This window comes from Castor canadensis, chromosome 8 (genome assembly GCF_047511655.1).
Source record: "Castor canadensis chromosome 8, mCasCan1.hap1v2, whole genome shotgun sequence".
In the NCBI taxonomy this organism is placed as follows: domain Eukaryota; kingdom Metazoa; phylum Chordata; class Mammalia; order Rodentia; family Castoridae; genus Castor; species Castor canadensis.
This window is the reverse complement of record NC_133393.1, coordinates 78531415-78555988: the sequence shown is the minus strand read 5'-3', so window position 1 is coordinate 78555988 and position 24574 is coordinate 78531415. Positions and strand designations below refer to the sequence as shown.

Sequence of the window (24574 nt, the reverse complement as noted above, 5' to 3'; positions counted from 1 at the left end):
TCTGTACATCAAAAGAAACGGCACCAGATTGAACAGGCAGCTCACAGAATGGGGGAAAATCTTTGCCAGCTATATATCATGCAAAGGATTAATAACCAGCATATATAGGGAGCTCAAAAAACTAAATTTCTCCCCAAATGAAGGGCCTAATGAAGAATGCTCCAAGCATTTCTCCAGGACATTACCCACAAGCAGATCAACTAAGGTTGGTTCCCCCAAAGTCCTGTTACTGTCACCTAAAGTAAGAAGATCCTGCTGACATCCCTGTTCAGCAGGAAGTAGATAGAGGAACATCCAGTGGCCCATTCTCAAGGATGATGTTAGGAATGTTAGGGTAAACAAAAGGAAGTCGTGTTAGAACTAAACCCCCTCCCCCTTGAAGGTGACTCACTGAAAACTCTCTACCCAGCCCTAAAGAAAAATAGACATCCACCTTTAGCCGTTTACTAGAAACTCCCCACCTGGCCCAGAAGGAATGACCTACCTCTAAGCCATTATCTCCAGAGGGTCAGAGAGCCATTGAAGATTATCCTGCCCAGTGACCTTCCTGGGACTTCTCCACCAAACTTATATCTAACCCCAGTCTGTAAATGACAGGAAGGCTCCAACTCTCTTGCTGAGGTCCCCTTCCATAGGCCTTCTTCTCCATAATGAATGCTGTGCTGGTGGAGGAGTCATCTCTCCATAAAACAAAACCTAGGCAACAGTGGCTCACGCCTGTTATCCTAGCTACACAGGAGGCAAAGAGCAGGATGATTACGATTCAAAGACAGCCTGGGCAAAGAATTCCTGAGACCCTCTCGAAAAACCCTTCCCAAAAGTAGGGCTGATGGAGTGGCTTAAAGTGAAGGCCCTGAGTTCAAGCCCCAGTACCACAAAAAAAAAAAAAAAAAAAGAAAGAAAGAAAGGAAGAAAAAAACCCATAAACAACAAATGTCAGAGAGGATGTGGGAAGAAAGGAACCCTCATATACTTTTGGTGGGAATGTAAATTTGTACAACCACTGTGGTAAGCAGCATGGAGACTCCTCAAAAAATGAGTAATACCACTCCTAGGGATTGACCCAGAGGAATGTAAGTCAAGTTACAATAAAGACACCTGCACACCCATGTTTATTGAGACATTGTTCACAATAGCCAAACTATAGCAACAGCCAAGATGCCCCACAACAGAAGAAAGGATTAAGAAAATGTGTTATTTATATACAATGGAATTTTATTCAATTATAAAGAAGAATGAAATTTTGTCATTTTCAGGTAAGTGGACGGAACCGGAGAACATTGTCTTAAGTGAAGTTAGCCAGGTTCAGGAAGCCAAATGATGCATGTTTTCTCTCACATGTGGAAAACAGACCCAATACAAATACAGCAATATTATATATATATAGAAATTTGATTAGAGAAAATGTATCTAAAAGTGGAACTGGTAGAGGAGACCAAGGGAGGAGGGAAAGAAGGAAAGAAAGATAGCAAATAATAAAGTACATCAAATCTGCATAGGAAAAAGACACAAGGAAACACTCTGAAAACTGTTAACGACATAGGATAGTGGGGAAAGGGTGTGGAAGTACAGTGGAGGGATTGAATTGACTTAAGCACAATACATATACAGTTAATACCAAGGCAAAAACCCCAGTGGAAAATGAACAGACACCTAAACAATAAAGGATAAAAATGAAAAACAGGTCATACTAAGGGCAAGGTACTAATGGGAGTGGGAGGGTAAAGGAAGGAAGTAAGGAAGGTGAATATGGTTGATTTATGTTCTATACAAGAATGAATACAGAATTTTTAAATCTGTTGAAATCACTATAAGAAGGGGACTAAGAAAGGAGAAAAATGGAGGGAAGGAATCCATTTGTAGTATGATACATATATACATAGAAATGTCAAAATAAAACTCCCTATGTAAAACAGGTCCTGTCTGGGGCTTGGTACCAGTGGGAAGGGGAAGCATATAAGGAAAGGGTGTAGGAGGGTGAATATGGTAGAAATACTATGTACTCATGCATGAAAATGGAAAAAAGAAACCTGTTGAAACTATTTTAAGAATTGGAGGAGAGGGGGTTAAGGAGAATGATGGAGGCAGTGAATTTAACTACAATTCTTCAAGTAAGAAAGAACAGGTGATAGGTGTCATTCTCAGTCTGGTTTATTTCATTTAACATAATGATTTCTAGCTCCATCCACTTTCCTACAAATGTCATAATTTCATTCTTCTTTATAGCTGAATAATGCTCCATTGTATATATGCACCACACTTTCTTTATCCATTCATCAGTTGATGGACACCTAAGCTGAGTCCATATTTTGGCTATTTGAATAGTGCTGATAAAAACATAAGTGTGCAGGTCTCTCACTGTATGTTGACTTACATTTCTTTGTATGTATGCTAGGAGTGGTACAGCAGGATCATATCGTATTTCTATCTTTAGTGTTTTAAGGAATGTCCATACTGATTTCCATAGTGGCTGTACTAATTAACATTCCAACCAACAGTGTCCCTTTTTCTCTGCATCTTCATCAGAATTTGTTTTCTTGCTGACTGCCATTCTGATTGGGGTAAGATGGAATCTCAACTATGTTTTGATTTGCATTTCCTTTATAGCTGAGGATGTTGAACTTTTTTAATGTATTTATTAATCATGTGTCCTTTTAAAATTCATTTGCCTATTTATTAATTGCATTATTTATCTTTTGGTGTTTAATTTTTGGAGCTCTTTATGTATTGATGACATTAATCCATTATTCAATAAATAACAAGCAAAGATTTTCTCCCATTCTGTAGGGTTTTTTTTGATTCTGGTAATTGTTTCTTTTGCTTGCAAAGGTTTTTAATTTGATGCAATTCCATTTTTCAATTTTTTTGTAGCAAAAGTAATAGTGAAGTTTATTAGGAAAGGCGAGAAATGGAAAAGAAAGGAAAAACATTTCCTGCTCCTCATGCAGGAAATGTCCTCATTTTTCAATTCTTGTTTTTATCTGTTGAACTACTAGGATTCTACTCAGAAAAGCATTTCCTATGCTTATACCTTCAAGGGTTGTCCCCTGGTAGTTTCAAAATTTCTGGTCTTGTAGTAACATCTTTGATCCATCTAGAATTGATTTTTTTATAGGGTGAGAGAATGAGAGAGAGGTCTAGTTTTAGTAGTCTTCATGTGAATATTCAATACTATTTGTTGAAGAGGCTACCTCTTTGTCAGTTTAGGAGTTTTTGGTGCCTTTGTCAAAAGTCAGATGGCTAGAGCTGTGTGGGCTCACTTTCTCCATCTTCTATTCTATTCCATTGACCTACGTATCTGTTTTTGTGCCAGTACCATACTGTTTTTGATACTATTTCACTATAGCATAATTTTAAGTCAGGTATTGTGACACCTCCAGTACTGTACTTTTTTGCTCAGGATCTTTTGTGCTTCTAAATGAATTTTAGGATTGATTTTTCTATTCTTATGAACAATTACATGGAATTTTGATGGGAGTTGTGTTGAATCTATAGATTGCTTTTGGCTGTACAGCTATTTTCACAATATTGGTTCTGTGGATCCATGAATGTGGAAAATCTTTCCATATGTTAAAGTCTTTTACAATTTTTCTTCATTGTTTTAGTTTTCATTGTAGAGATCTTTCACTACCTTAATTAGGTTTATTCCTAGGTGTTTAGTTTTTTTGAGGCTATTATGAATGGGATTGTTTTCCTAATTTCTATCTCAACATATTCATTATTGGCATATAGAAAAGCTACTGATTTTTGTATGTGGATTTTTGTATTCTTCTACTTTGCTGAAAATGTCTATCAGATCTAAAAGTATTTTGGTGGAATCTTTAGGGTCCTTTAAATATAGGATCATATCATCTCAAATAGGGATAATTTTGACTTCTTTTCCTATTTGTATCCTTTTTATTTCTTCCTCTTGCCTTATTTTTTCTAAGAATTCTGTCATTCTGTCACTATATTGAGTAAGAGTGGGGATAGTAAACACCCTTGTCTCCTTACTGACTTTAGAAGAGATGGTTTCAGTTTATCATCATGAAGGGGGGTTCAATTATGTCAAGGGCATTTTCTGAATCTGTTGAGGTAATCATGTGATTTTTGTTTTTATTCTTTTTATGTGCTATATTATGTTAACTGATTTGTGTATGTTAAACCATTCTGGCATCCCTGGTATAGAAATAACTTGATCATGGGGTATGAAATTTTTAATACATTGTTGAATTTGTTTTGCAAGTATTTTCTTGGGAATGTTTGCATCTATGTTCATCAGGGAAATTGGTCTTTTCTTTTTTGTCATGTTCTTACCTGGTTTTTGTATCAAAGTATCAGAGTAATACTGGCTTCATATAATAAGTTTGGTAGTGTTCCTTCCCTTTCTATTTTATGGAATAGAAGCATTGTTGTTAGATCTTCTTTAAAGTTCTGATAGAATTCTACAGTGACTCCATCTGATCCTAGGCTTTTCTGTTTTGGGAGACTCTATTACTGCTTTAATTTCATTGCTCATTATAGATCTGTTTAGTGGTTTATATCTTTCCTTATTTCTTCAATGACCCACTGATTGTTCAAATGTGAATTGTTCCATCTCTGTGGGTTAGGATATCTTCTGTAGTTTCTCTTGTTATTGATTTCTAGTTTTGTTCCATTGTGGTCTGATAAAATACAGGAAGTCGTTTTGATTTTCTTACATTTGTTAAGACTTGTTTTATGTCCTAAAATACGACTCATTTCCGTGTGTGTGTGTGTGTGTGTGTGTGTGTGTGTGTGTGTGTGTGTGCATGCCTGCGTATCTGTCTCTAAATGTCTTACATCTTATAAATATACCAGTTATTATTTAGGGCTCAGCCTAATCCAGCATGACCTCTCTTAAACTTCATTCCTCTACAAAGATCCAATATTTTCAAAGAAGTTCACATCTGTAGGGACCTGGTGGTATTAGAACTTCAACAAAAATGTCTGATGGGACAAAGTTCAATCCATAACACATTCCAAGTATTTTTGCCATCCTGAGATAAATCCATTTCAATCTTTATTGTATTTTGATTGATTAATTGTTTCTAATTTCCAGAAAAACAGAAAGATTTTGTTAAATCTTAGAATAAATATTTTGGAGGTGATAATGGGATTTGAACCTCAGGCCTCACACTTGCTAGGCAGGTGCTCTATAGCTTGAGTCACATCCTCAGCTCATTTTGCTTTACTTATTTTTCAAATAGGGTCTTGTGTTTTTGCCCAGGCCATTCCAGATTGCAGTCCTCCTACCCATGTCTCCCGTGTAGCTGAGACCTTAGGCGCATGCTACCATATCTGGATTGTTGGTTGAAGTGGAGACTTGCTAAGTTTTTTTTGCCCAGGCTGGCCTTGAACCACAATCCTCATGATCGCTGCTTCATGAGTAGCTGGTATTATAAGCATGAGCCACTGCACTTGGTAAATCTTAACAGAAATTTAGCAAACCCAATACTATTTTAACTTGAAGTTGATACTTTTTAGGATTTTCCTTTTTACCATTATTGAAAATGATTTCGTTTTCATGGTATGGACACTTTTGATTTTTCATATCCTAACTAAATCTAGCAGTTTTTCCCCATTCTACCTTTGTCCCCTTACTATGGTAATTTAAACAGGTTTAAAATTCTGTGTTCATTCTTGTATAGGAAGTACATCAACCATATTGACATATTTAGTGGTGCTTTCAGGAGAAGTTTCACACTGAGTATTTTTGTATTTCCTTAATGGTGTACTTTACCTTATCTTGCTTTGAATAAAAAGCATCAGTTAGGGTTTGTACAGGAACATTTTAAGTTCCATGGCAGGAGGCACTGAGACTCAGTGGACTACTTGTACCTTTAGTACGTGTATAACCTGGCACATTGTAGTTTATTGGGAAATGTTTCTGATTGAAGCAGAAGAAGTTGGCATGGTGATGATGGAGTGTTTGCCTATGGCTATAAAATGCCCTCTTATTTCCATGAATTTAGAGTGAAGACTGTCTTCTTTGGCATCTATGGACTTATAGATTTCTTCTGAGATGACTTTGGCATGACTTTTCAGCCCAAAGTCTTGTAGGATGGTACTACATTATTTAAAAAAAAATACTTCTGTTTTAATTAAGGTTTCAACAGAAAACGCATGAGGGACTTGACTTGGGGAGAGGTAAACAAAGAACTATTTTTAAAGGGCTGGGCAGAGTTAGGGAATGTTGGAATGGATCGTAGTTGTGGGTGGGAGAGGACCATTACTGCCTCTTGCCATCAAGCAACAAAGCTCAAGACAGTTATATATCCTGAGAGAGCCTCCCATGGAGGACCACAACCATTGCTACCTGTATCCACAGAAGATATCTGCTTGCCAGCTCCTCCAACTTCTGAATCACCTCACTTGTTGGTACCTTTACTGGTCAGACCCAGTTGGAAGCCAGTGGAAAATACATTCAACAAAGGGCCATGGGACATGGGTGGAAAAAGGAAGAAAGTGAGTCTAGAGGGACAAATGGTGTCCCTCTGGTCATCTTTTCTTTGTTTTATGGTTTGACATGCAAACTAAGCAAAAGGATATGGAAAGCTTTCTAAGCTCTCTTTCTAAAAGGTATTTGTATATGAGCATAGTAGAAGTTTAAAAAACGCTAGAAAGAGCCCATACACTTTCTAGTCAGGAACATTTAAAATTGATATCACCAATAACTCATCCATTCACTATGTATATAGAGTTTGTTATGTACCAGGTACTGTTCAGGTGGTGAAAAGAAAAAGATGTCAAACAGGCCCCATCCTTATAAAGTACACATTAGGGAGGACGTGGGTGATATTAGCGAGACAGATAAGCAGGGTGACTGGAAGTAACAAGCATCACAGCTAATAAGCCTGGTAAGAAGATAGAACATATCTGTGTAGAATATGACAGGAAAACCTCTCTGGAAAGAAACTTGAAGAAACAGCAGGATCCAACTCACTTTTTGCAAGTACTAGTTAGTAGGTGGTGGATCCCAAAGAGCATTTTCTTTTTACATAAATGGGATGTCACTGATTGGAATGCATCGCACATACTAAGTAAGAAGGTGTTGTAAGAAACTGAATCAATGCATATGTACACTCTGTGGGTCTTTACTGTACAGCATGCTCCCTAGGTGAACAATAGTCCCATGCATCAGAGCCCAATGTGTCTCATCCTTCATCTCTAGCTCCAAAGCTCTTCCAACTGTGCTGTTTGAAACAAGTAGACAATAAGTAACCAGCTTCTTTTCCAACATCCTTGCACTTTATTTCTCCTAGGTGAAATCTGGCCATCTCCCTCTACACTTCTAGAAAAGCTCAGAAGTGGACAGCACTGTGTTTCATTGTTGCTTTCTCTGACATGCTCAAGGCTCAGAGAAGGGGAAGATTTGTGTCTTTCCTGCTCTCCATGGCAACTTCCAAACATTCTCCATCTTTCTCATCCCAGTACTCCAAATTTGGACAAACTGTATCAATTGCTACCTCACCTTGTGAGGTTCACCTGCCAACCTCCAGGCCTTTTATTTCTGGTGACTCTATTTGTGGCTCCCTTTCTTCTTCATCATATACACTCTTAGATAGTTTTTGCTGACTAAATATTTGCTTAGGTGATCTGTCTAAGATTTTGCCTTCTTAAGGATTTTGCATTTCACTTCATTTACCAACACCTATGGTCTGACCACATTACAATCATCAAAAACTCAAACACTACCTAGGTTTCTATTTCCATCTTTAGACTACTGCTACCACTCCTTTCCCATGTGACTTGCTTATTATAGTTCTCCCACTTCAGTCATTCTGTGTCCTTTAATACTTTATCACTTTTTCCTGTATCACCCATGCCCCTCTAATTTTCATTTCTGTGGTTATTATACAGCTTAGATTTTATGACTAATAATTCAAATCCCTTTGTTGGGAAAAATCTTTAACTTGCATGCTTCTCTTCCTTCCTCTAGTTCCTGCTTGAGAGAGCACAAACTGTGGTAAAGGCAGTTATCCCCTATTCAATACTTGCTCATACACTTGTTAATGGGAGAAAACACATACTGATTCCAAGTAGTCTTACCTTATATACATAACCACAAATCTCAAGTGAGCATTCAACTTTGGCCAGGAATTCTACTACAAAACCCTAGAATGTTTGTTCTATGCAACATAATTACTCCCTCCTTCTTGAACTCTTTCTTCCCTTATCTTCTGAAATATCCTACTCTAGTGTTTTCACTGTACCTCACTGATGTTCATTTTCAGTTTCCTTTGCTGATATTTCCTCCTTGCCTTAATCTTTAAATGGCCGGAGCTTTTTCTTCTATATATGCCTTTTATCTAGGTATTATCCTCAAGCTAAAGGTTTTTAATTTTATCCTCATGATGGTTAATACTGGGTTTATATTTTACCCCAGACTATTCTCTTGGAATGAGGTTTGAACGTTTAACTCCCCACTTAACCATACCCACCTGGATATCCAATAGGCATCTCAAGCTTAGAATAATCAAAGCAGAGCACTTAACTCACCTCCAATTTTTTCTCTCACAGTCATACCCATGTCAGAAAATTGCATCTTCATCTATTTAATTGCCTTAATCCCTAACCTAGGAATCATCTGTACTTTCTCTTTTAATTTTTTTTCATCATCGGCATCATTTATATTAACTAGCCTTTTCTGTTTCCTGATATTTCATTCTTTGCACAGACAGCCTGGAGGCCAGAGCTGTCATCTCAAAAAGGAGCTATTTCAGGTTTTCTATGACTTTCTCTTCTTCCCTTGAAAGTTAAAGTTCTTTTTCAACAGATGTATATGAACATATCATTCACCTACTTTACTGGTTTATGATTAAATTTAAAATTAAATCCCAAATTTTTAACCTGGCTCTCCCTCACTTAGCCCCTGCTTCTCTCTATTTCACCTCTTATTCTTGCTTTCACTCTCTAAGTTCCAACCACTCTGACCTTCTTTCTGTGCCTTTAATATGATGTATATGCTTCTGATTCAATCACCTTAGAAAGTTCTTGTTAGAAATATCTTTAAGATATTGGGGTGTCACAAGAGAGATGACATGACTCAGAAAAGAAGTCAATATGCAAGGTAAAATTTACTTCTTCAGAGGGGTGTGCATCAGACAGAGTCAGGGAAGCAAGCACACAGGGTGGGAAGTCCTCTTGGGTTTTATCTCTAATGCAATGCTGCCCCATCCCTGAATCGGGGCAGGTTTCAGGTTCACAGTCTATGCAGTTGACTAACTGGAAAGGGGTCAAGTTGGGAGGTGGCTTTGGGGGCAAAGATTCTAAAAGTTCAGGAAAGCTGGTTATCAACTCCAAATCCAGAGCATCTAGTGGTATTTTGCCCTGGCTAGGCTGAGGATAACAGCCCTTTGTTCTTAACAGCAACTTTCATCAGATTAAGCAGAGTCCATGGAGTGAGTGTATGGAAAGCAAGTTAGTAAGCGGTTATTACTGATTAAGTCCTTTGACAGAAAAGACCCAACCTAAGCTGATTCTTACAGTTCCCCTCTTTGATCTGCAGTAGTCTTCCTCATCACTAAGATCTAAGCTTAGATGCGCTTTTCCAATAGAGGCCTCTTGACCTCCTACCTGAATTGGTTTCCAAAACTTATTTACCTAATCCTTTTGATTATTGCATTATATCCCTAATTCCAAATGTCTCATGTAATAATCTAATGTTTCCTTGTTCATTTCTTTATTGTCTATTCCTTGGATTAGGTTTAGTTTCATGACAGCAGGGCTTGCATTATTATTTTCTATATTTCTCATAATGTATAATCTATCTTAATTTTATAATATGATTTGATGCATGAATGAATATATCAGAACTCTGTCCCATTATGATTCATTATTCTATTTATGGTTTCATAGCTTTCTTTGCTTCTTTGTTGCAGGTAGGTCTCACATTTTTGCCTGGGAGGGCCTCAAACCACTATCCTCTTCATCTCTGCCTTCTGAGTAGCTGGAATTATAGGTGTGAGTCATTGCACCCAGCCTTTCTCTTTTAAGCCAAATTCTAAATTCTGGTGGAAGGGATGCTTGTTCTTTCAACTTGTATGAGGTAAGCATTCTGATCTAATGAACCATAATCTGAAATGTGTACTTATGGACACATTGTGCAAACATGGGTGCTACTGGAAGAGCAACTATTATGGATGAGAAGAGTTGCAAGTAAGGTGTGATTAAAGGATTCATTATAAACATCACGGTCCCTCCAGAATGTCTTAATGATCCACACAAAGTTACTTTATGCCTAACATCTTTGTTGCCACGTCTGTCTGGTACAATTATGTTTGGTATCACTGCTTCCTCTCCAATTAGGTGGTTACAGCCCTTGCCTGAGATTTAAATTTGTCATTGGGTCTGCTGTGGTTTGGCCATGGTTTGAGTGTTTCCCCAAGAATTCGCACATAGACATTTGGTCTTCAATGTGGCTATGTTAGGAGGTGATGGAACCTTTAACAGGTGGAGTCTAGTGCAAGGTCCTTAGGTTATTGGACACATGCCCTTGGAAGTTAACTTGGACCCCTAAGTTAATTCTCTCAAGGGGATTATAAAAGGAACAAGTCTGGCTTCTCTCTCCTCTTTTGGCTTCCTATCTGGTGATATGATCTCTTCCTCACACATACTCCTGCCACAATATGGTACAGCCAAGAGGGTCCTCACTAAAGCTGAGCTAATGACAGTGTTATGCCCTTGAAACTCCAGATGTATGGCCTAAATAAAACCTTTCTTTATAAGTACCCAATCTCAGGTATTTTGCTATAGTAATGAAAAATGAACTAACAGTGGATATTATTTATGTTAGTCGCTACCGTATCTAGGTTCCCATTGTAACTCATATATGTCTGTATCACAAAAAATAGAATTTTAATATCTCTGTCATCCTAATGTATTGCTTCTTAAAGCTGTGGATCATGTCATAATTTTTGCATATCCAAAGCTGAACAGAGTTTGAAGGTCCTAATTAGTACAATTTCTTCTCATGTGACAGACCAAGTAGACAGTCAGAAAATCAAATTCCACGTAAGTTTGGTAGCCAGGAGTGGAACAGTAGGGCCAAGAAAAAGAAATAAAAAAGGACTGGAAAAGGAAGTTTTTAATTTGTGTATGAAAGTATTTCAGGAATATGGCACTGAAGTAGAGACATTATGCACTGAGTAAAGAAAGAATAAGCTGGGTTTTGTAACCAAATTAAAAGACCATACTGGTAGCATAGAAATTACTTTCTGCTAGTAATTTTCTTCTAGAATCTCCAAAAAAATCTTATTAAAAAAGTAGATGAACTGGGCATTATGACACATGCCTGCAATCCCAGCACTTGGGCGGTTGAGGCAGAAGAGAACAAATTCCAGGCCAGTCTGAGTCCCTGTCAGAAGAAAGAAAAAAGAGAAAGAGAGAGAGAGAAAGGGAGGGAGGAAGGATAAAAAGAAAGAAAGGGAAGGGATGAAGGAAGGAAGGAGGCAAAAAAGAAGGAAGAAAGAAGGAAAGAAAAAGAAATGTAATAAAAATTGTATGAAATCAGTAAAATAAATTGAAAATCATGAACTATTGTTTTTTGTTCCTACAGTGAAAATTCTTCTAAATAATTAAGTTTACCAACAAGATGCATGAACTAATGCTCTTATATTTGCTGAAGCCTTTTCCTACTAACTCAGGATAAATCCAACCATCTGAATGTATGTGAAAAAAAAAGATTAGACTAAAAGAAATAAATGTTAGTTAAAATAAAGAAAAGAATAAATGAAAAATGAGAGGCAAAGGAAAAAGACAAAGAATGGGACCCATAAGAATTCCTGGACCACTCTTTTAATTGTGTTAATATTTTGTTCAACAAAACCCCAGTCACTCTATTTGGATTTAAATTTACCTATGATATTTTGAATGATCTATTTAACTCCTCTAAGCCTTTTAACTGTAAAATTAGGTTTTAAAGGATTACTTAAGAAAAAAAGTCCATGGGAAGCCTGTATTCATCACATCTTTTGAGTTGTAAAAAATTCAACAAAAATTAGCCTAATAGAAAACAAGATACATTGACTCACTTAAGTGGGAATTCCAAGCAGAGTTGGAACCAGATACTCAATATGATACCTAGGTTTCTCTGTGGGCTTAATTGTCAGGTAGTCTCTTCCTATAAAAATATAAATAGAAGGAAGGATGGTGGCAGCCTATAACCTGTATTCTTATATTTCATTATGCAAAGGGAGTTGAGGCCTTTTCTCCTATTTTTGAGGAAGACTATGATGTCCTCAGCCTAGGTCACATGTCTGTTCCTATACCAATCACTATCTCTTGAGAAGTGTAGAGCTCCAAATTTAGGATGCTGTTTTATACATCTCAGGAACAGGTAGAACACTGTTTTTGAGAGTCTCACAAGTAACAGATAGAGATAGAAAAGATGGTTCCCTGAAGAAAAGGAAAAAGCAGACAAAAGCAGTGTCTACCATTTTATAAATTGTCTCATTATGAAAAAAAGGGCTTGTAAAAGAAGATACATATCAAATAGGCAGAAAATGTTACCTTATTTTTCTCTCCTCTTCTCAGCTCTTTCTTCTCTTTCTACCTTCTACTCTCAACACTTTTTCCCCCTCCTTGGATTGAGTCAAATGCTACATTTTCTTTAGAAATCAGTTTAATTCTGCATCTCTGTGGTAAAGTTTGGGTAAGTAAAATCTTGGCTGAAACTTTTAGGTGATTCTAGTTAAGAAATTAGATACTGAGATACATTTGTGTGGTACATTACCATCATTGCATCCAAAAAACAGAAACTGAGTAGTAGAAGCCAAATGAGTCAAGTTTAGTAAGTGTAATTCTTCTCACAGGAATCAGTGTGTTGTTCACAAAAAGCCCTGCTTTAATGCTGCAGCTCAGTGGCACACATTAAATGAGCTTCTTTCCTTTAAAATATTTAGAGATTATTGGGCCCAAAAGACAAAAATAAACAGAGTGGGGCAGAGAATTTTGTTCTCTATACTAATGGTCTAACAGTATGCTGTCTGAATTGAACTAAGGAGCTTGCAATCTGACCCCAACTGGTAGAATATTAGTTTGAGACTCATAATTGAGCAGCAAATTTTCCAAAGCATACACATATACCTGTAACTTTTCATCATTATAATATGAAACTATGCAGTAATGTTATTATTTTTTCCATTCATTTTACCTTTCAAGACAGATCACTAGCATGTTTTATAAACATTAGCTCATTAGCATTCACAACAGCCCTTTTCCTCCTTGTTTTTCCACCTTCAATGAGGCCTACATTTTCCCTGTGCTTGCAGTACATTCTTTCTAGTATTTGTATGTACTTTCTGAGGGTAACACCACTAAAGTATACCTGGCAATAAAATAATGTGTTAGATGTGGAAGCATCTCCTTTTTTAGCTACAGGCATGGGTATTGTGAATAATCAGCAAGGAGTTTTCTCAGATATTTAAAGAGATACTAATGGCTGCTAACATGCAGAAGGAATTCTAATCCTAGATGCATTTATGTGGTTGGATGGGATTGGGATGGTGACGGTACAAATATGTTTGTGCATAACTAAGTAAGTATGTTGACTTCTTCGTTTGTACCTCCTCTTCAATGAGACAACTGCTAGCAGCCACAGAGGAAGGCTACAAGAGGAATTGTTCTGGCTCAGCTAGGCAACCAAGAAAGAACAGGATCATCCCATTAGACAGGCAGTCCTCCTACAACTCAGCAAATGGAAATTGAGTTGTAGAAAGAAGTCAAATGAGTCAGGGTTTGTACAGGTAATACCTCCCAGAAACAAAGTTATATGGTACAATAATTTAATACTGAGATAATACCAATCTGAAAAATGTAACCCAAAGATAAATGAAAATTTTGATATTTTAAGAGCACATAATATAAACAATGATAAACAATTCAGATTAACTAGAAAGGCATCTAGCTTGGTGCTATGAGTGGGTAGAGCTGGCTACCATTGTTTTGACCTTGAGCTAGTTCGGGCATAGGCCTAAGTTTGAGGTTTATCTAAAGAATGAGTAGCTGGCCGCCATGATTCAAAGATCTACTCTGCCTCCAATATGGACTCCAATGTCTTACTGGGCAAGTCATTTACTTTATCTCTGTTTGCTCATTTGCAAAATGGGAGCAAGGCCTTCCCTGAACACCTCACATGATGGTGCACAATTAAATGCGAGTATTCATATGTAAGCCTTCTGCAAAATAGAAAGCCACTCAGATTTAAGTTATGATTATTATTATTAAAGATGAGCAAAACAGGTAATTTCTCCAGAGATGCTGGGCACTGGTCTTGTGACTTCAGAGACATTCATCTTTGAGAGTATGACTCTCAATTTGGAATAAATAATGGAATAACAGCATAATATTATCATTATTGTTATACTCACTTACACTGCAATTTATCCATTCTAGTTTCTAAGTCTCTGTATATTCTACTGTCCTTTTCCATATTTTTATTCTAGTAACCTGTTAAAACATTCATCCATTCATTTTTAAGCCACTACCCACTGAGACTTATTTGTACTCAATTGAGGCTCTCTGTCACCTTTTCCCATTCATGAGTTCCTTAATTTCTTTTTTCCTTTATTTGAATTCCTTAAACGTGTTTCTTGTATCCCACTTTTTGAATCAGCAAACATTTACTGAGCACCTACCACAAGGCTAGGGATAGAGTTCTTAGAGAGCTATCCTTTTAGTCACAGAAATGAGTAGTGAAATGCTGATTTATAACAAAGCATGATCAGTATTTGGCAGGGGTATACTTCAGGTATTAATGGAAGCTCAGTAGAAAGTCAACTCAATCAGACAGACATGAAGAGAAGGGCCCTGGAGGGTCAAATATCTAAGCAAAGACTTGAAGGATATTTGACTAAATGAATGTGGTAGGAAAATTTTTCCAGGGACTTGCAGATGAAGACACAGAAGAGTGTAATTCCTTTGAAGGAAATACAAGTGGATTGTTATATATGTGATAAAAATAAGTTGGGGTAGGGGGGAGTGGCAAAAAGGGATATGAGTTTCTAGGAAAGGCAGAAACCAGGACTTTATGTCTCATACACGAAGGTAAGAAGTTTAAACTTTTGTGAAAGTTATGATGAATAATTTTTTTGAAAGTTGTATGAATTAACTATTTCAGAGAAGTCACCTAGTGACTGTGTACAGAGTGGACATTCTTAGGAAAACTGGAGGTAGTACCACCAGCTGTGTTACAGGTCATTTCCTTCAATGGCAATTCTGCATCTGGAACTCAAGTAAACCATCACTGCCAGAAATTATGGGGAGGGCTGTCATTTCAAATGGGGAAGTATTCTTTCAGGGTAGTAGAGTCTGTTCCGAAGTGCAAATTTTGTTGCCCTCTTGGCAACCACGTCTTTGCAAATATGTTTAATATATTCAAACATTTTAGCCAGATTTAGTGTACTATAATTCATGCAAACCACTTTGCCAAATGCAAATTGAGCCAGAAACAGAATTTTGTATCACAGAGATCAGCATTGGAGAAGTTTTGGGGGATTGGTTTGACCCTTCTTCCCCTGACAAATGGCTACAAGAATAATTAGAAAGCTGTTGTGGACCTGGAGTGGAGGTTCAAACCTTGAAACCTGTAATCTCAGCCACGCAGGAGGTGCAGGGAGGAGGATTGGGGTCAGAGGCTGGCCTAGACTGAAACAAGACTCTATCTGAAAAATAAAGCAAAAAAAGGGTTGGGGGCATGGCTCAAGAGGTGGAACACTAAAGCATAAGGCTCTGAGTTCCAACCCAAGTACTACCCCCCTACACACACATACACAATTAATCACAGCCTGGTCCAAGAAAATGGCAGAGAAGTTGTGATGGATAAAACACTATCAAGGAGAAAGAAAGACTGTGTAGAGTCAGAAAAAAAAAACTGAGCTTAAGTTCCCATTCTGCTTTCTAATGGTTATTATCTTAGCTACTTGACCTCTTTCTGTCTTATTTTCTTCCTATGCAAAAAGTGAAGGTGAATCTCATAGGTAGTTGAAGGATCAGATGACAAACACCTGTATGTTACATGCATACCTTTCTCCTGCTCAGGTATCTGCATTAGTTATTGAATCAGTTGTGGCAGAAGATGCACATATTGCTGTGTTTTTCTTCTCATGTCTACATTTTTCCTTCTATTGCCCACACTATTTGAGATATATATATGTATATATATTTATATATACCAATTTTTGCGGAATGTAGCAACCAGATGACAAAATCATGAGTTATTGTTCTAATCATTTTGGGAAAGTTACTCTTCAGCCATGAAGTCCTTACAAACCAACATTGACATCTCGCAAGTCTTGAGGATATTTTGTGTATTTTCTTCTTTTGAAATTATATAATAATATGCAGAAGTTACCTTTGTATAACATTTGCACTTTTGAAATAGTGGAGTTGAGTTGAATTTACTTCCAGTATAATTAAGAAATACTTTCTTTTTTAAAGTTTTTATGATACTGGGAATTGAATTCAGGACCTTGCACTTGCTAGGCAAGTTCTCTACCACTTGAGCTACACCCTTAGTCCAGAAAGTATTTTCTGCAAATATTTTATGCTTCTTTTCTTGGCTTTTTCAGAAAATTGGAAGGAATGCCTTGGGTTTTTGTTTTGGTTTTTAGCTCCAGGATAGCTACTAGTATCATGGGTTCTACACATGAACAGAATGCATTCCTAACTGCATTGTGGGAAAATAAAGGAATCTCATAGAAACATATATGTTATAATAATGGAAGAAATGTAAGATAAAGACTTGTTGGAAATATTTGCATATGTAAATATGTGTACTCAGAGACATTTCAATTATATTTACTGCTAAATGTGACAAGCGGACTTACGGAGAGAGTAGCCTCATGAAGTTTAGTCGTCTGAATACTGCTGTGTATGTGTAAAGAAGCTTTTAAGAATTATATCATGTCTGAATCAGGCACTGGTGGCTCACACTTGTAATCCTAACTAATTGGGAGACTGAGATCAGGAGGATCACAATTTGAGGCCAGCCCAGGCAATAAGTTCATAAAACCCATCTCAACCAATAGCTGGGTGCCATGGTGCACTCCTGTCAGCCCAGCTATAAGGGAGGCTGAGATCAGTATGATCTGGGTTCAGGGCCAGCCCAGGCAAAAAATTTTGTGAGACACTCCATCTTGACAGAAAAAAGCTGTGTGTGGTGGGACATGCCTGTCATCCTGGCTACAGATGGAATCATAAAATAAAAGAATTATGGTCTGGGTCAGCCTAGGCAAAAAGTGAGACACTATCTCCAAAATAACCAGAGCATATAGTGTTGGAGGCCTGGCTCAAGTGGTAGAGCACCTGTCTAGCAAACTTTTGAGTCCTGAATTCAAATTCTGTATCACCAAAAAAATGTATAATGTTTGATACTACCATTCTGTCTCTTCTGATTTAGATCCCAAGTCCATCATGGCACAGATAATCATGTTTTATAGTAATTTTTTCTGTCCATTTTATAATTCAAATGGGAAGAGAATTCCAAAAACAAAGCTTTATATTGGAAAATCTTTTGTATCAAATTGGGGTCCCAGTATCAAATGGGCTTTCTGTCTGTTCTTTTTTTCAATTTGAAAGCAGCAATGTTCATTAATAGAATAGATTACAAAAATAATTGGGGTAGACACCTTAGTTCATTCTTTTAATACACCTATTGATCTGGTCTCTTGTTGCCAGCATTTCCGTCTTCTGTAAAATGGTGGTATTTGTCTTCATTCTATCTTATAAGAAGATAATTTGAAGGGCCTTGGGAAGTTATTTCCTTCTTGAAGCATTTTGCAATAACATAGATCTCAGGAATCAGATCCCCCATGGAAGATGATGACACATTTCCCAAGAGCTTGAGCAATCCCATTGCTATGTGTCTAGGCAACTTGCTTCTTACTGAGTTTGCCTTAACTATGTTGTAGACTTGTTCAGTGACTGACTTCATGTTTGGTCCCTGTGCAATATATGGTTGCACAATCTGAAAAGGTTAATTAAAGCCTTGTTGAGTCTTATTACCATAAAGATTTGTCAAAGGGGGAGAAATTAACTCCTTTTGTCACTGATCCCAATGACAAACACCAATTTGTATTCTGTAGATACACAGAAGTTGCCAGGTTTTCTTGCTGTCCTAGGCATTTGATTCTCAGTTCTGCATATAGGATTATAGTCCTTATGATAGGGCTTAGTTTTTCCATAGATGATTATCCTTCTTGCTTTTCAAAATATCTTTTGGACAAATGTCTTTCTTGGGTGTTTGATCTTCAGCTCTGTGAAATTTCTTTACATTTGCTTAAGTGTTTTGGGTACAGTGGAACTTTCTTTTTCTTCTCTTCCTCACTTTCTGTGATTCCAATTGGAAGAGGTTTTGGTAACTGCTGAGAAGAGTTAAAACTATGAACAGGGGAGAAAAGCTGTTAGAGCCTTCTTTGCCACAGTTCCCCTTAACTTTACTGGTTCTTCCTTATCTCTGGTATATTTTTCCTATCACTTATGAGAGGTATTTTGTAGATCACATCATTCACAGAGTAGATTTAGCTATTGTGATAAGTAATGAAGATGACAATAACACTATAAACTGCACCGAAACTCTAAAACCATCCAAAAGGCAGACAGAGCACCCCACCTCGAATGTCTGCACAAATTATAAGCTCAAATTCCCCTATTCTACAATATTTGTAGAACTACACAATATTTGTGTAGTTCACAAAGTCCTTTCTCAGATAGTATCATTTGAAGATCAAATTATCCCCATAAAATAGGTAAAGAAAAATATTCCTATTGTTACAAAGCATAGGTATTTTTCCTAATTAATAAAGGCAAAATTAAAAATCATTTTTAACTACAACTCTAATATACCATAGATCTCTCTTAGGTGATTTTACTGGTGTGTTTTAAGAATCTTGTTGCATCTTCAATATCTTGAAACTTTCTACCCAACATTAAAAGAAGAAACATAATCAAAGGAAAATAATTCATACTTATTTTATTATAATTATCACCAAATAATTGTCATTTCTGTTTTATAATAAAAGAAGATTGTCATAATTGGTATCCAACACTGGGCCAGTTTTCAAAGAGGTTTAATATTTTCTGCTATGCTTAATCTATAATAAGTTTTATAAAATTTCAACCTTATGAAAATTCCTTGTTTAATATGCTTCCATGTTTGCTCTATAACGCCAGTAGATTGAAACTCATTTTCATTAGAATGCTAAAAACAAATGAGTCTTTGCTCCCACTTCCTGCCTGAGGGCAGGAAATATTTCCCTTTCTTTCCACTCCCCTCCCTTGTCTGTACTTTATCCTGCTATACTAAAATAAATCCTTGCTAATACTTTCAAAACAACACTAAAAAAGATATGTTCTTTGTCTACCACTCAAGTTTTGCTACTTTTATACTCCAGTCTTACTGTTCTTTAAAGCCAACATGCTTTCTTACTTCTCAGTGTACATTCATCCTTCAAGAATCAATCCCAAACTGGGCCAGTGGCTCAGACCTGTAATCCCAGCTACTTGGGAAGCTGAGATTGAAAGGATCATGGTTTGAGGCCAGCTCAGGGAAAAAGTTCAGGAGACCCCCATCTGAACCCATAAAAAACAATTGCCTGTCATCCCAACTATGTGGGAAGTGTAAATAGAAGGATCATAGTTCAGGCCAGTTCAGGGAATATTTGAAAAATAGCTAAAGCAAAAAGGGCTGGCTCAAATGGTAGAATGGCTACCTACCAAGCATGAGACTCTGAGTTCAAACCCAAGTACTGCAAGAAAAAAAAGAGAGAGAACAAAAGAAAGAAAGAAAGAAAGAAAGAGTGAGGGAGAGAGAGAGAGAGAGAGAGAGAGAGAGAGAGAGAGAGAGAGAGAGAGAGAGAGAGAGAGGAAGGAAGAAAGGAAGAAAGGAAGGAAGAAGGAGGAAGAAGGAAGAAGGAAGGAAGGAAGCTTAACATAGTGCCTGAAAGAAAGAAGGAAGCTTAACAAGGTATCTGTAGTGTGCAGCAACTCTAAACCAGGGGAATGGGCCAAAGGTATTTCTCAAGGACATAAAGAAAGACGTTTCAGGTCACATCTCTGGGAAACTGCTGTCCCAGCAGACACCCTGCCTTTATGATGGATGAGATGGCATCATGGACTTGAGGGGAAACCAGGTAGTAAATGAAGCTGATTTTTGTAAAGAGCAAAACAAAAATACTGCTAATCAACTGTAATCAAAACTGAAGTGTGATCTTCATGAGGTTACGATGTCGTCACTGGTTACCTAATGAACTTTGCAGTTATAAATGTCCACTAAGTTAGTGGTCACAGACAGGTTTAATTCTTTATAATACATAGTATGCAGAATATTTATTGAGCTGAATTTTCTCTGTTATCAATCCTCTACCCCTTCATCAAGAAAAAAATCAGTTATCAAACCCCAGCTACTGAGAGACATGCAGACCTTTGTCTCCTCTCATCTCTGTTGTATGATATTAAAATCATTGCTATCAATGCTGGCTCTGTTAGCAATGTCAGCTTTGCAAACATAACGAAACTTCAATATAACGTTCGGTAATTCATTATCAGGTTGTAGCTGGACTAGCATTTAATAAGTTTAACATTTTACTTTAGATAAGAGTTTGATAACAAATTAATGGCATAAAACCAAATTTTAGGATTGAAATTTGATATATTTAAGAGACTATATTCATTGAAAGCAATTTAAAATATTCACTTACATATTGTCTGTGGTTAGGGCCGGTCAGTCCTATTGCCATCTAAACTGTGTCAGTCTGAAAATTCTGTGCTCTACTTGAAAATGCTATTAATTAAGTTTCACTGATCAAATTAATGGTTCTCCTCCTTGGGAAAATATGACCTCAAAACTGTATACTCATGAAATTATTTTGTACCTTTAAAGGTTATCAGACATATATTCTACAATTAAAATAGTTTAAAATTATTTGCAACAGAGATATATTTTAGACTGCAGAGTGTGCAAAAAATTTTCAATTTCTTGAACGGCTTTAAATAAATTATCATCCTATTAAAGCTGTGAAGAATCCATTTTTAGTCATGATTAGAGGCAATATCTCAGTTACATTCTTTCCCCATAAAGGGCCATGACCACAATCAGGAATACACTCATATTCTCATTTTCCTCTAGGGAGGGGCCTTTGTTTCTGCACAGTGTTGGGTATGGATGGACTGACCTGGCCTGGGGAGCCTTAGCAGCTAGGTTAGCTTATTTCCTAAGTTCAGTGTGAGGCCTGGGCCCTGTACCACTTTCTCATAGGACCGTCTTGTCAGTGGCCTAAGAACAGAGTAAGTTGCCTTCAGACTGCATCTACTTTTAGCCCTGCCATGTTCTCTCCAGTTTTCATGTAGCCCAGCTCTATGCTTATGCCTCAAACTTGGAATGGTGCAGGATGAATGTACGGGAAGGATCAGCCCAGGCTACAATGTCAGCCATTTTCCTAGACATATTTAAAAAGTAAGTCAGCAGACTGTGATGACTTTTGAGGTAAGGTCTTAATAAATGGAATACATTAGAAATCACTGTGTGTTTTACAAAGATAAATGACACTAATAAATCAACCACAGAGTGAGAAGGCAGAACAAAAGGAAAATTAATTCTGACTTGAAGCTCATCTAAAGTGTGATGATTAAATTTATGTGTCAACTTGAAGGGGCCACAAGATGCCCAGATACTTGGTTAAACGTTATTTCTGAATGAGTCTGTGAGAGTGTTTCTGGAGGAGATTAGCATTTTAATTGGTGAACCGAGATGGCACTCCCCTCTGTGGGTGGGCACCATCCAATGGGGCCTGAGCTGATCTGAAAGGTATAAGACGGTGAAATTCCTTTTCTGCTGACTCCTTGAGTTGAGATATTAGTCTTCTTTTGGACATGATTCTTGGGCCTTCAGATTTGTACTGGAATCTTTGCCATTGAACTTCTGACCCTCAGGTGTTTGGAATGACATTGTTTCCCTTGGTCTCTAACTTTTAGATGATAGATCATTGGACTTTTGGAGAACACTAATATATATAAACTTCTAAATTTTTCCTTTTTTTTCTTTTTTTGGTGGTACTGGGGTTTGAACTGAGGGCCTCCCACTTGGTGTACAGGTACTCTTCCACTTGAGCCTCTCTGCCAGCCAATTTTCGTTTTGGTTATTTTTCAGATAAGGGCTCACGCTTTGCCTAGAGCCAGATTCAGACCACAATTCTCCTATTTATTCTTCCCACATAGATGGGACCAAAGGTAAGCACCATCATGCCTGGCTTATTGGTTGATATGGGGCTCTCACTAACTTTTGCCTGGGCTGGCATTGAACTGTATTTTTTGTGTGTGTACACATTTAGTTCTATTGTAACAAAGCAACTTGTACACTTTTAATGTTTAAAACGGAGCATCTTTTCCTTTCCAGTGAAAACAAAAAAAGAAAATTTAAAAACAAATAAACAAAATTACAATAGAGAATGTCAATTCGGAATGAGATCCTACAGGTTCTGCTGATTCTCCCATAGAGTGGCAGGGCTCAAGTCATCATTAGGAAGAGAATTTTATTTTAAAAGTGTCATCTTAAACTGCAAGGATGTCTGTTAAACATCACAATTAAACATGCTAAAGGAGAAACCATGTTGTCAAAATGCCCACTTAACCCACCCAAACATCTCAAACCCACCCTTTTGCTGACCTTCTATACCCCATTTTTTAAAGTTTTTTTTTCTTTTTTTTAAACAAGAGAAAGTAGACAGGTACATGTTGGTAAATGCTAACTGTCCATATTCACATAGAGACACAGTGTAATCTCTGAGCCCAATATACAGAGAAAGGAGGAAAAAAGCTAGAATTGTATGCACTACTACACAGGGGCCTAGCCCCCTCCAGCTTCCAGCAGAGTGAAGGAAGAAGGTTTTCTTTTTTCCCACAGAGCACGGTGGTGATGTTGATTCCATACAGTTTTTGTTCAGACAGGAAGGGATAAAAACAAATTTAGAACAGAAAGGTGTGGAGATTCTTTTCCCATCATATTCTGCGCAAGATATTTTCCCCCAGAATAAATTGAGAACATTGGTGTTGAGAAAAGAGACCTCAAGAACAGAGCAACTGAGCACAAGAAGGGGGAAAGAAAAAGACTGTAACTTGCTCCCAGGGACTGGAGAAAATTTAAAAAAAAAAAAAAGGAAAGAAAAAAAACGAGGTTGGAATCCATCAGTGTTGTATTAGTCATCTTCTCCTTCATCATCCTCTCCTTCCTCCCCTTCATCATCATCTTCATCTTCTTCACCGTCATCCTCACCCTCTTCTTCATCGATGTCTTCTAATCATTCTTCTTCTTCTTCATCATCATCATCTTCTTCATCATCCATATCAGGAACCAAGTAGTACTGCAATGGATTTGGCCAAATATCACCTTTGATGACCTCTCCTAACTCATTTGCGCCAGCATCAGAATGGTCAGTAAACCAGGTAAAGAATCTCTCTGGTTCATCATGCTGTCGTTCCTGCTGGCTTTATTCTGCGTTTGACTGGAGCATTTCATCAAATCCTTTCCCGATTTCCATTTGATTTCAGTGGACTTTGAAGATGGATCACCACTCTCATTCAGATGAAATTCTTTGGAGAGAACTTTATTTTCGAAGTAAGGATTTTCATCAAAATAAAAATCTATTCTGTAACCTGATTTTACATCTTCAAATTCTGTCACTTCAACTCTGGTCAAATAATGCAGCGCCTCCTCATCTTCTTCTCCAAGCAGTGCAGACACTTGTGGATGGTTGACAAATGTTGTTACCCAAAAATTTGGGATTTTGGCGATCAATTCTGACCTCTTCTGAAAAAATGGTTGGCGGAGTTTATTATATTTCTGTTCTACTTTCAAAATCTCCTCACTGGCTTGTTCATTAAGTCTGTCTATTTCATTTTGTACTTCGTCAATATGTTCAATTGCTTCTTGCTGTTCTTTTTCTTCCTTCAGCAAGCCTGGAAAGGCCAAGATATCAGCTAGCCTTGAGGCAGGAGCCTGTCGAGGTCTCTTCAGTTGAGGCAGCAGTGAAGATTGGTGTTTGGGAGCCATGACGCCAGGAAAATACCCTGGCATTGAACTATGATGCTCCCAATTTCCTCCTCCTGAGTAGTTGGCATTACAGAAAGTGCCTCCATACTCAGCTTCCATCACTTTTTAAAATCTCTTTTACGTAGACATTTCTGTATAACATACAAATCCATTCTTCACAATATTTATTTTTTGAAATGACAACTTTGCACTGAAGTCTTCTTTGCATTTTAGGGGACTCCTGAGAAGGTTGGAGGAGGAACTGAGCCAGCTGGATGCTGCAACTCTCATCCTTATTTCAATCAAAGCAACCCTACTTAGATATTTTCTATGCTGAATGTTGTAGCAAGTTGATTTCTAAAGAGAAGATTCTCTGACCAAATGAGAATAAAATTGAGTGAAAAACTAACATAAGACTTTGGAGAAATTATTCTTCTGAAAAAATAAAAAGTTCTTTGTTGGTATAAAATTCAACAGTCAAAGGTTTTAGAAGAAAATGTGGTATGGGTTATTATTCCCTTTACATAACTCATTTATCTTTTCTCATTACAA

The 24574-nt window shown here is 37.2% G+C and overlaps 1 protein-coding gene and 1 long non-coding RNA gene across 2 annotated transcripts in view; both read right to left on the bottom strand.

Annotated features, from left to right (window-relative positions):
• Positions 1 to 24574, bottom strand: part of LOC141425736 (uncharacterized) — a 74532-nt gene that overhangs the window by 30358 nt on the left and 19600 nt on the right. The window lies entirely within an intron of this gene.
• LOC109702008 (protein SET-like) lies at positions 23131 to 24043 on the bottom strand. The gene is given in 2 exon segments (XM_074081740.1): positions 23131 to 23470; positions 23473 to 24043. Coding segments are annotated over 2 exon segments (852 nt in total). The 3' UTR covers positions 23131 to 23189.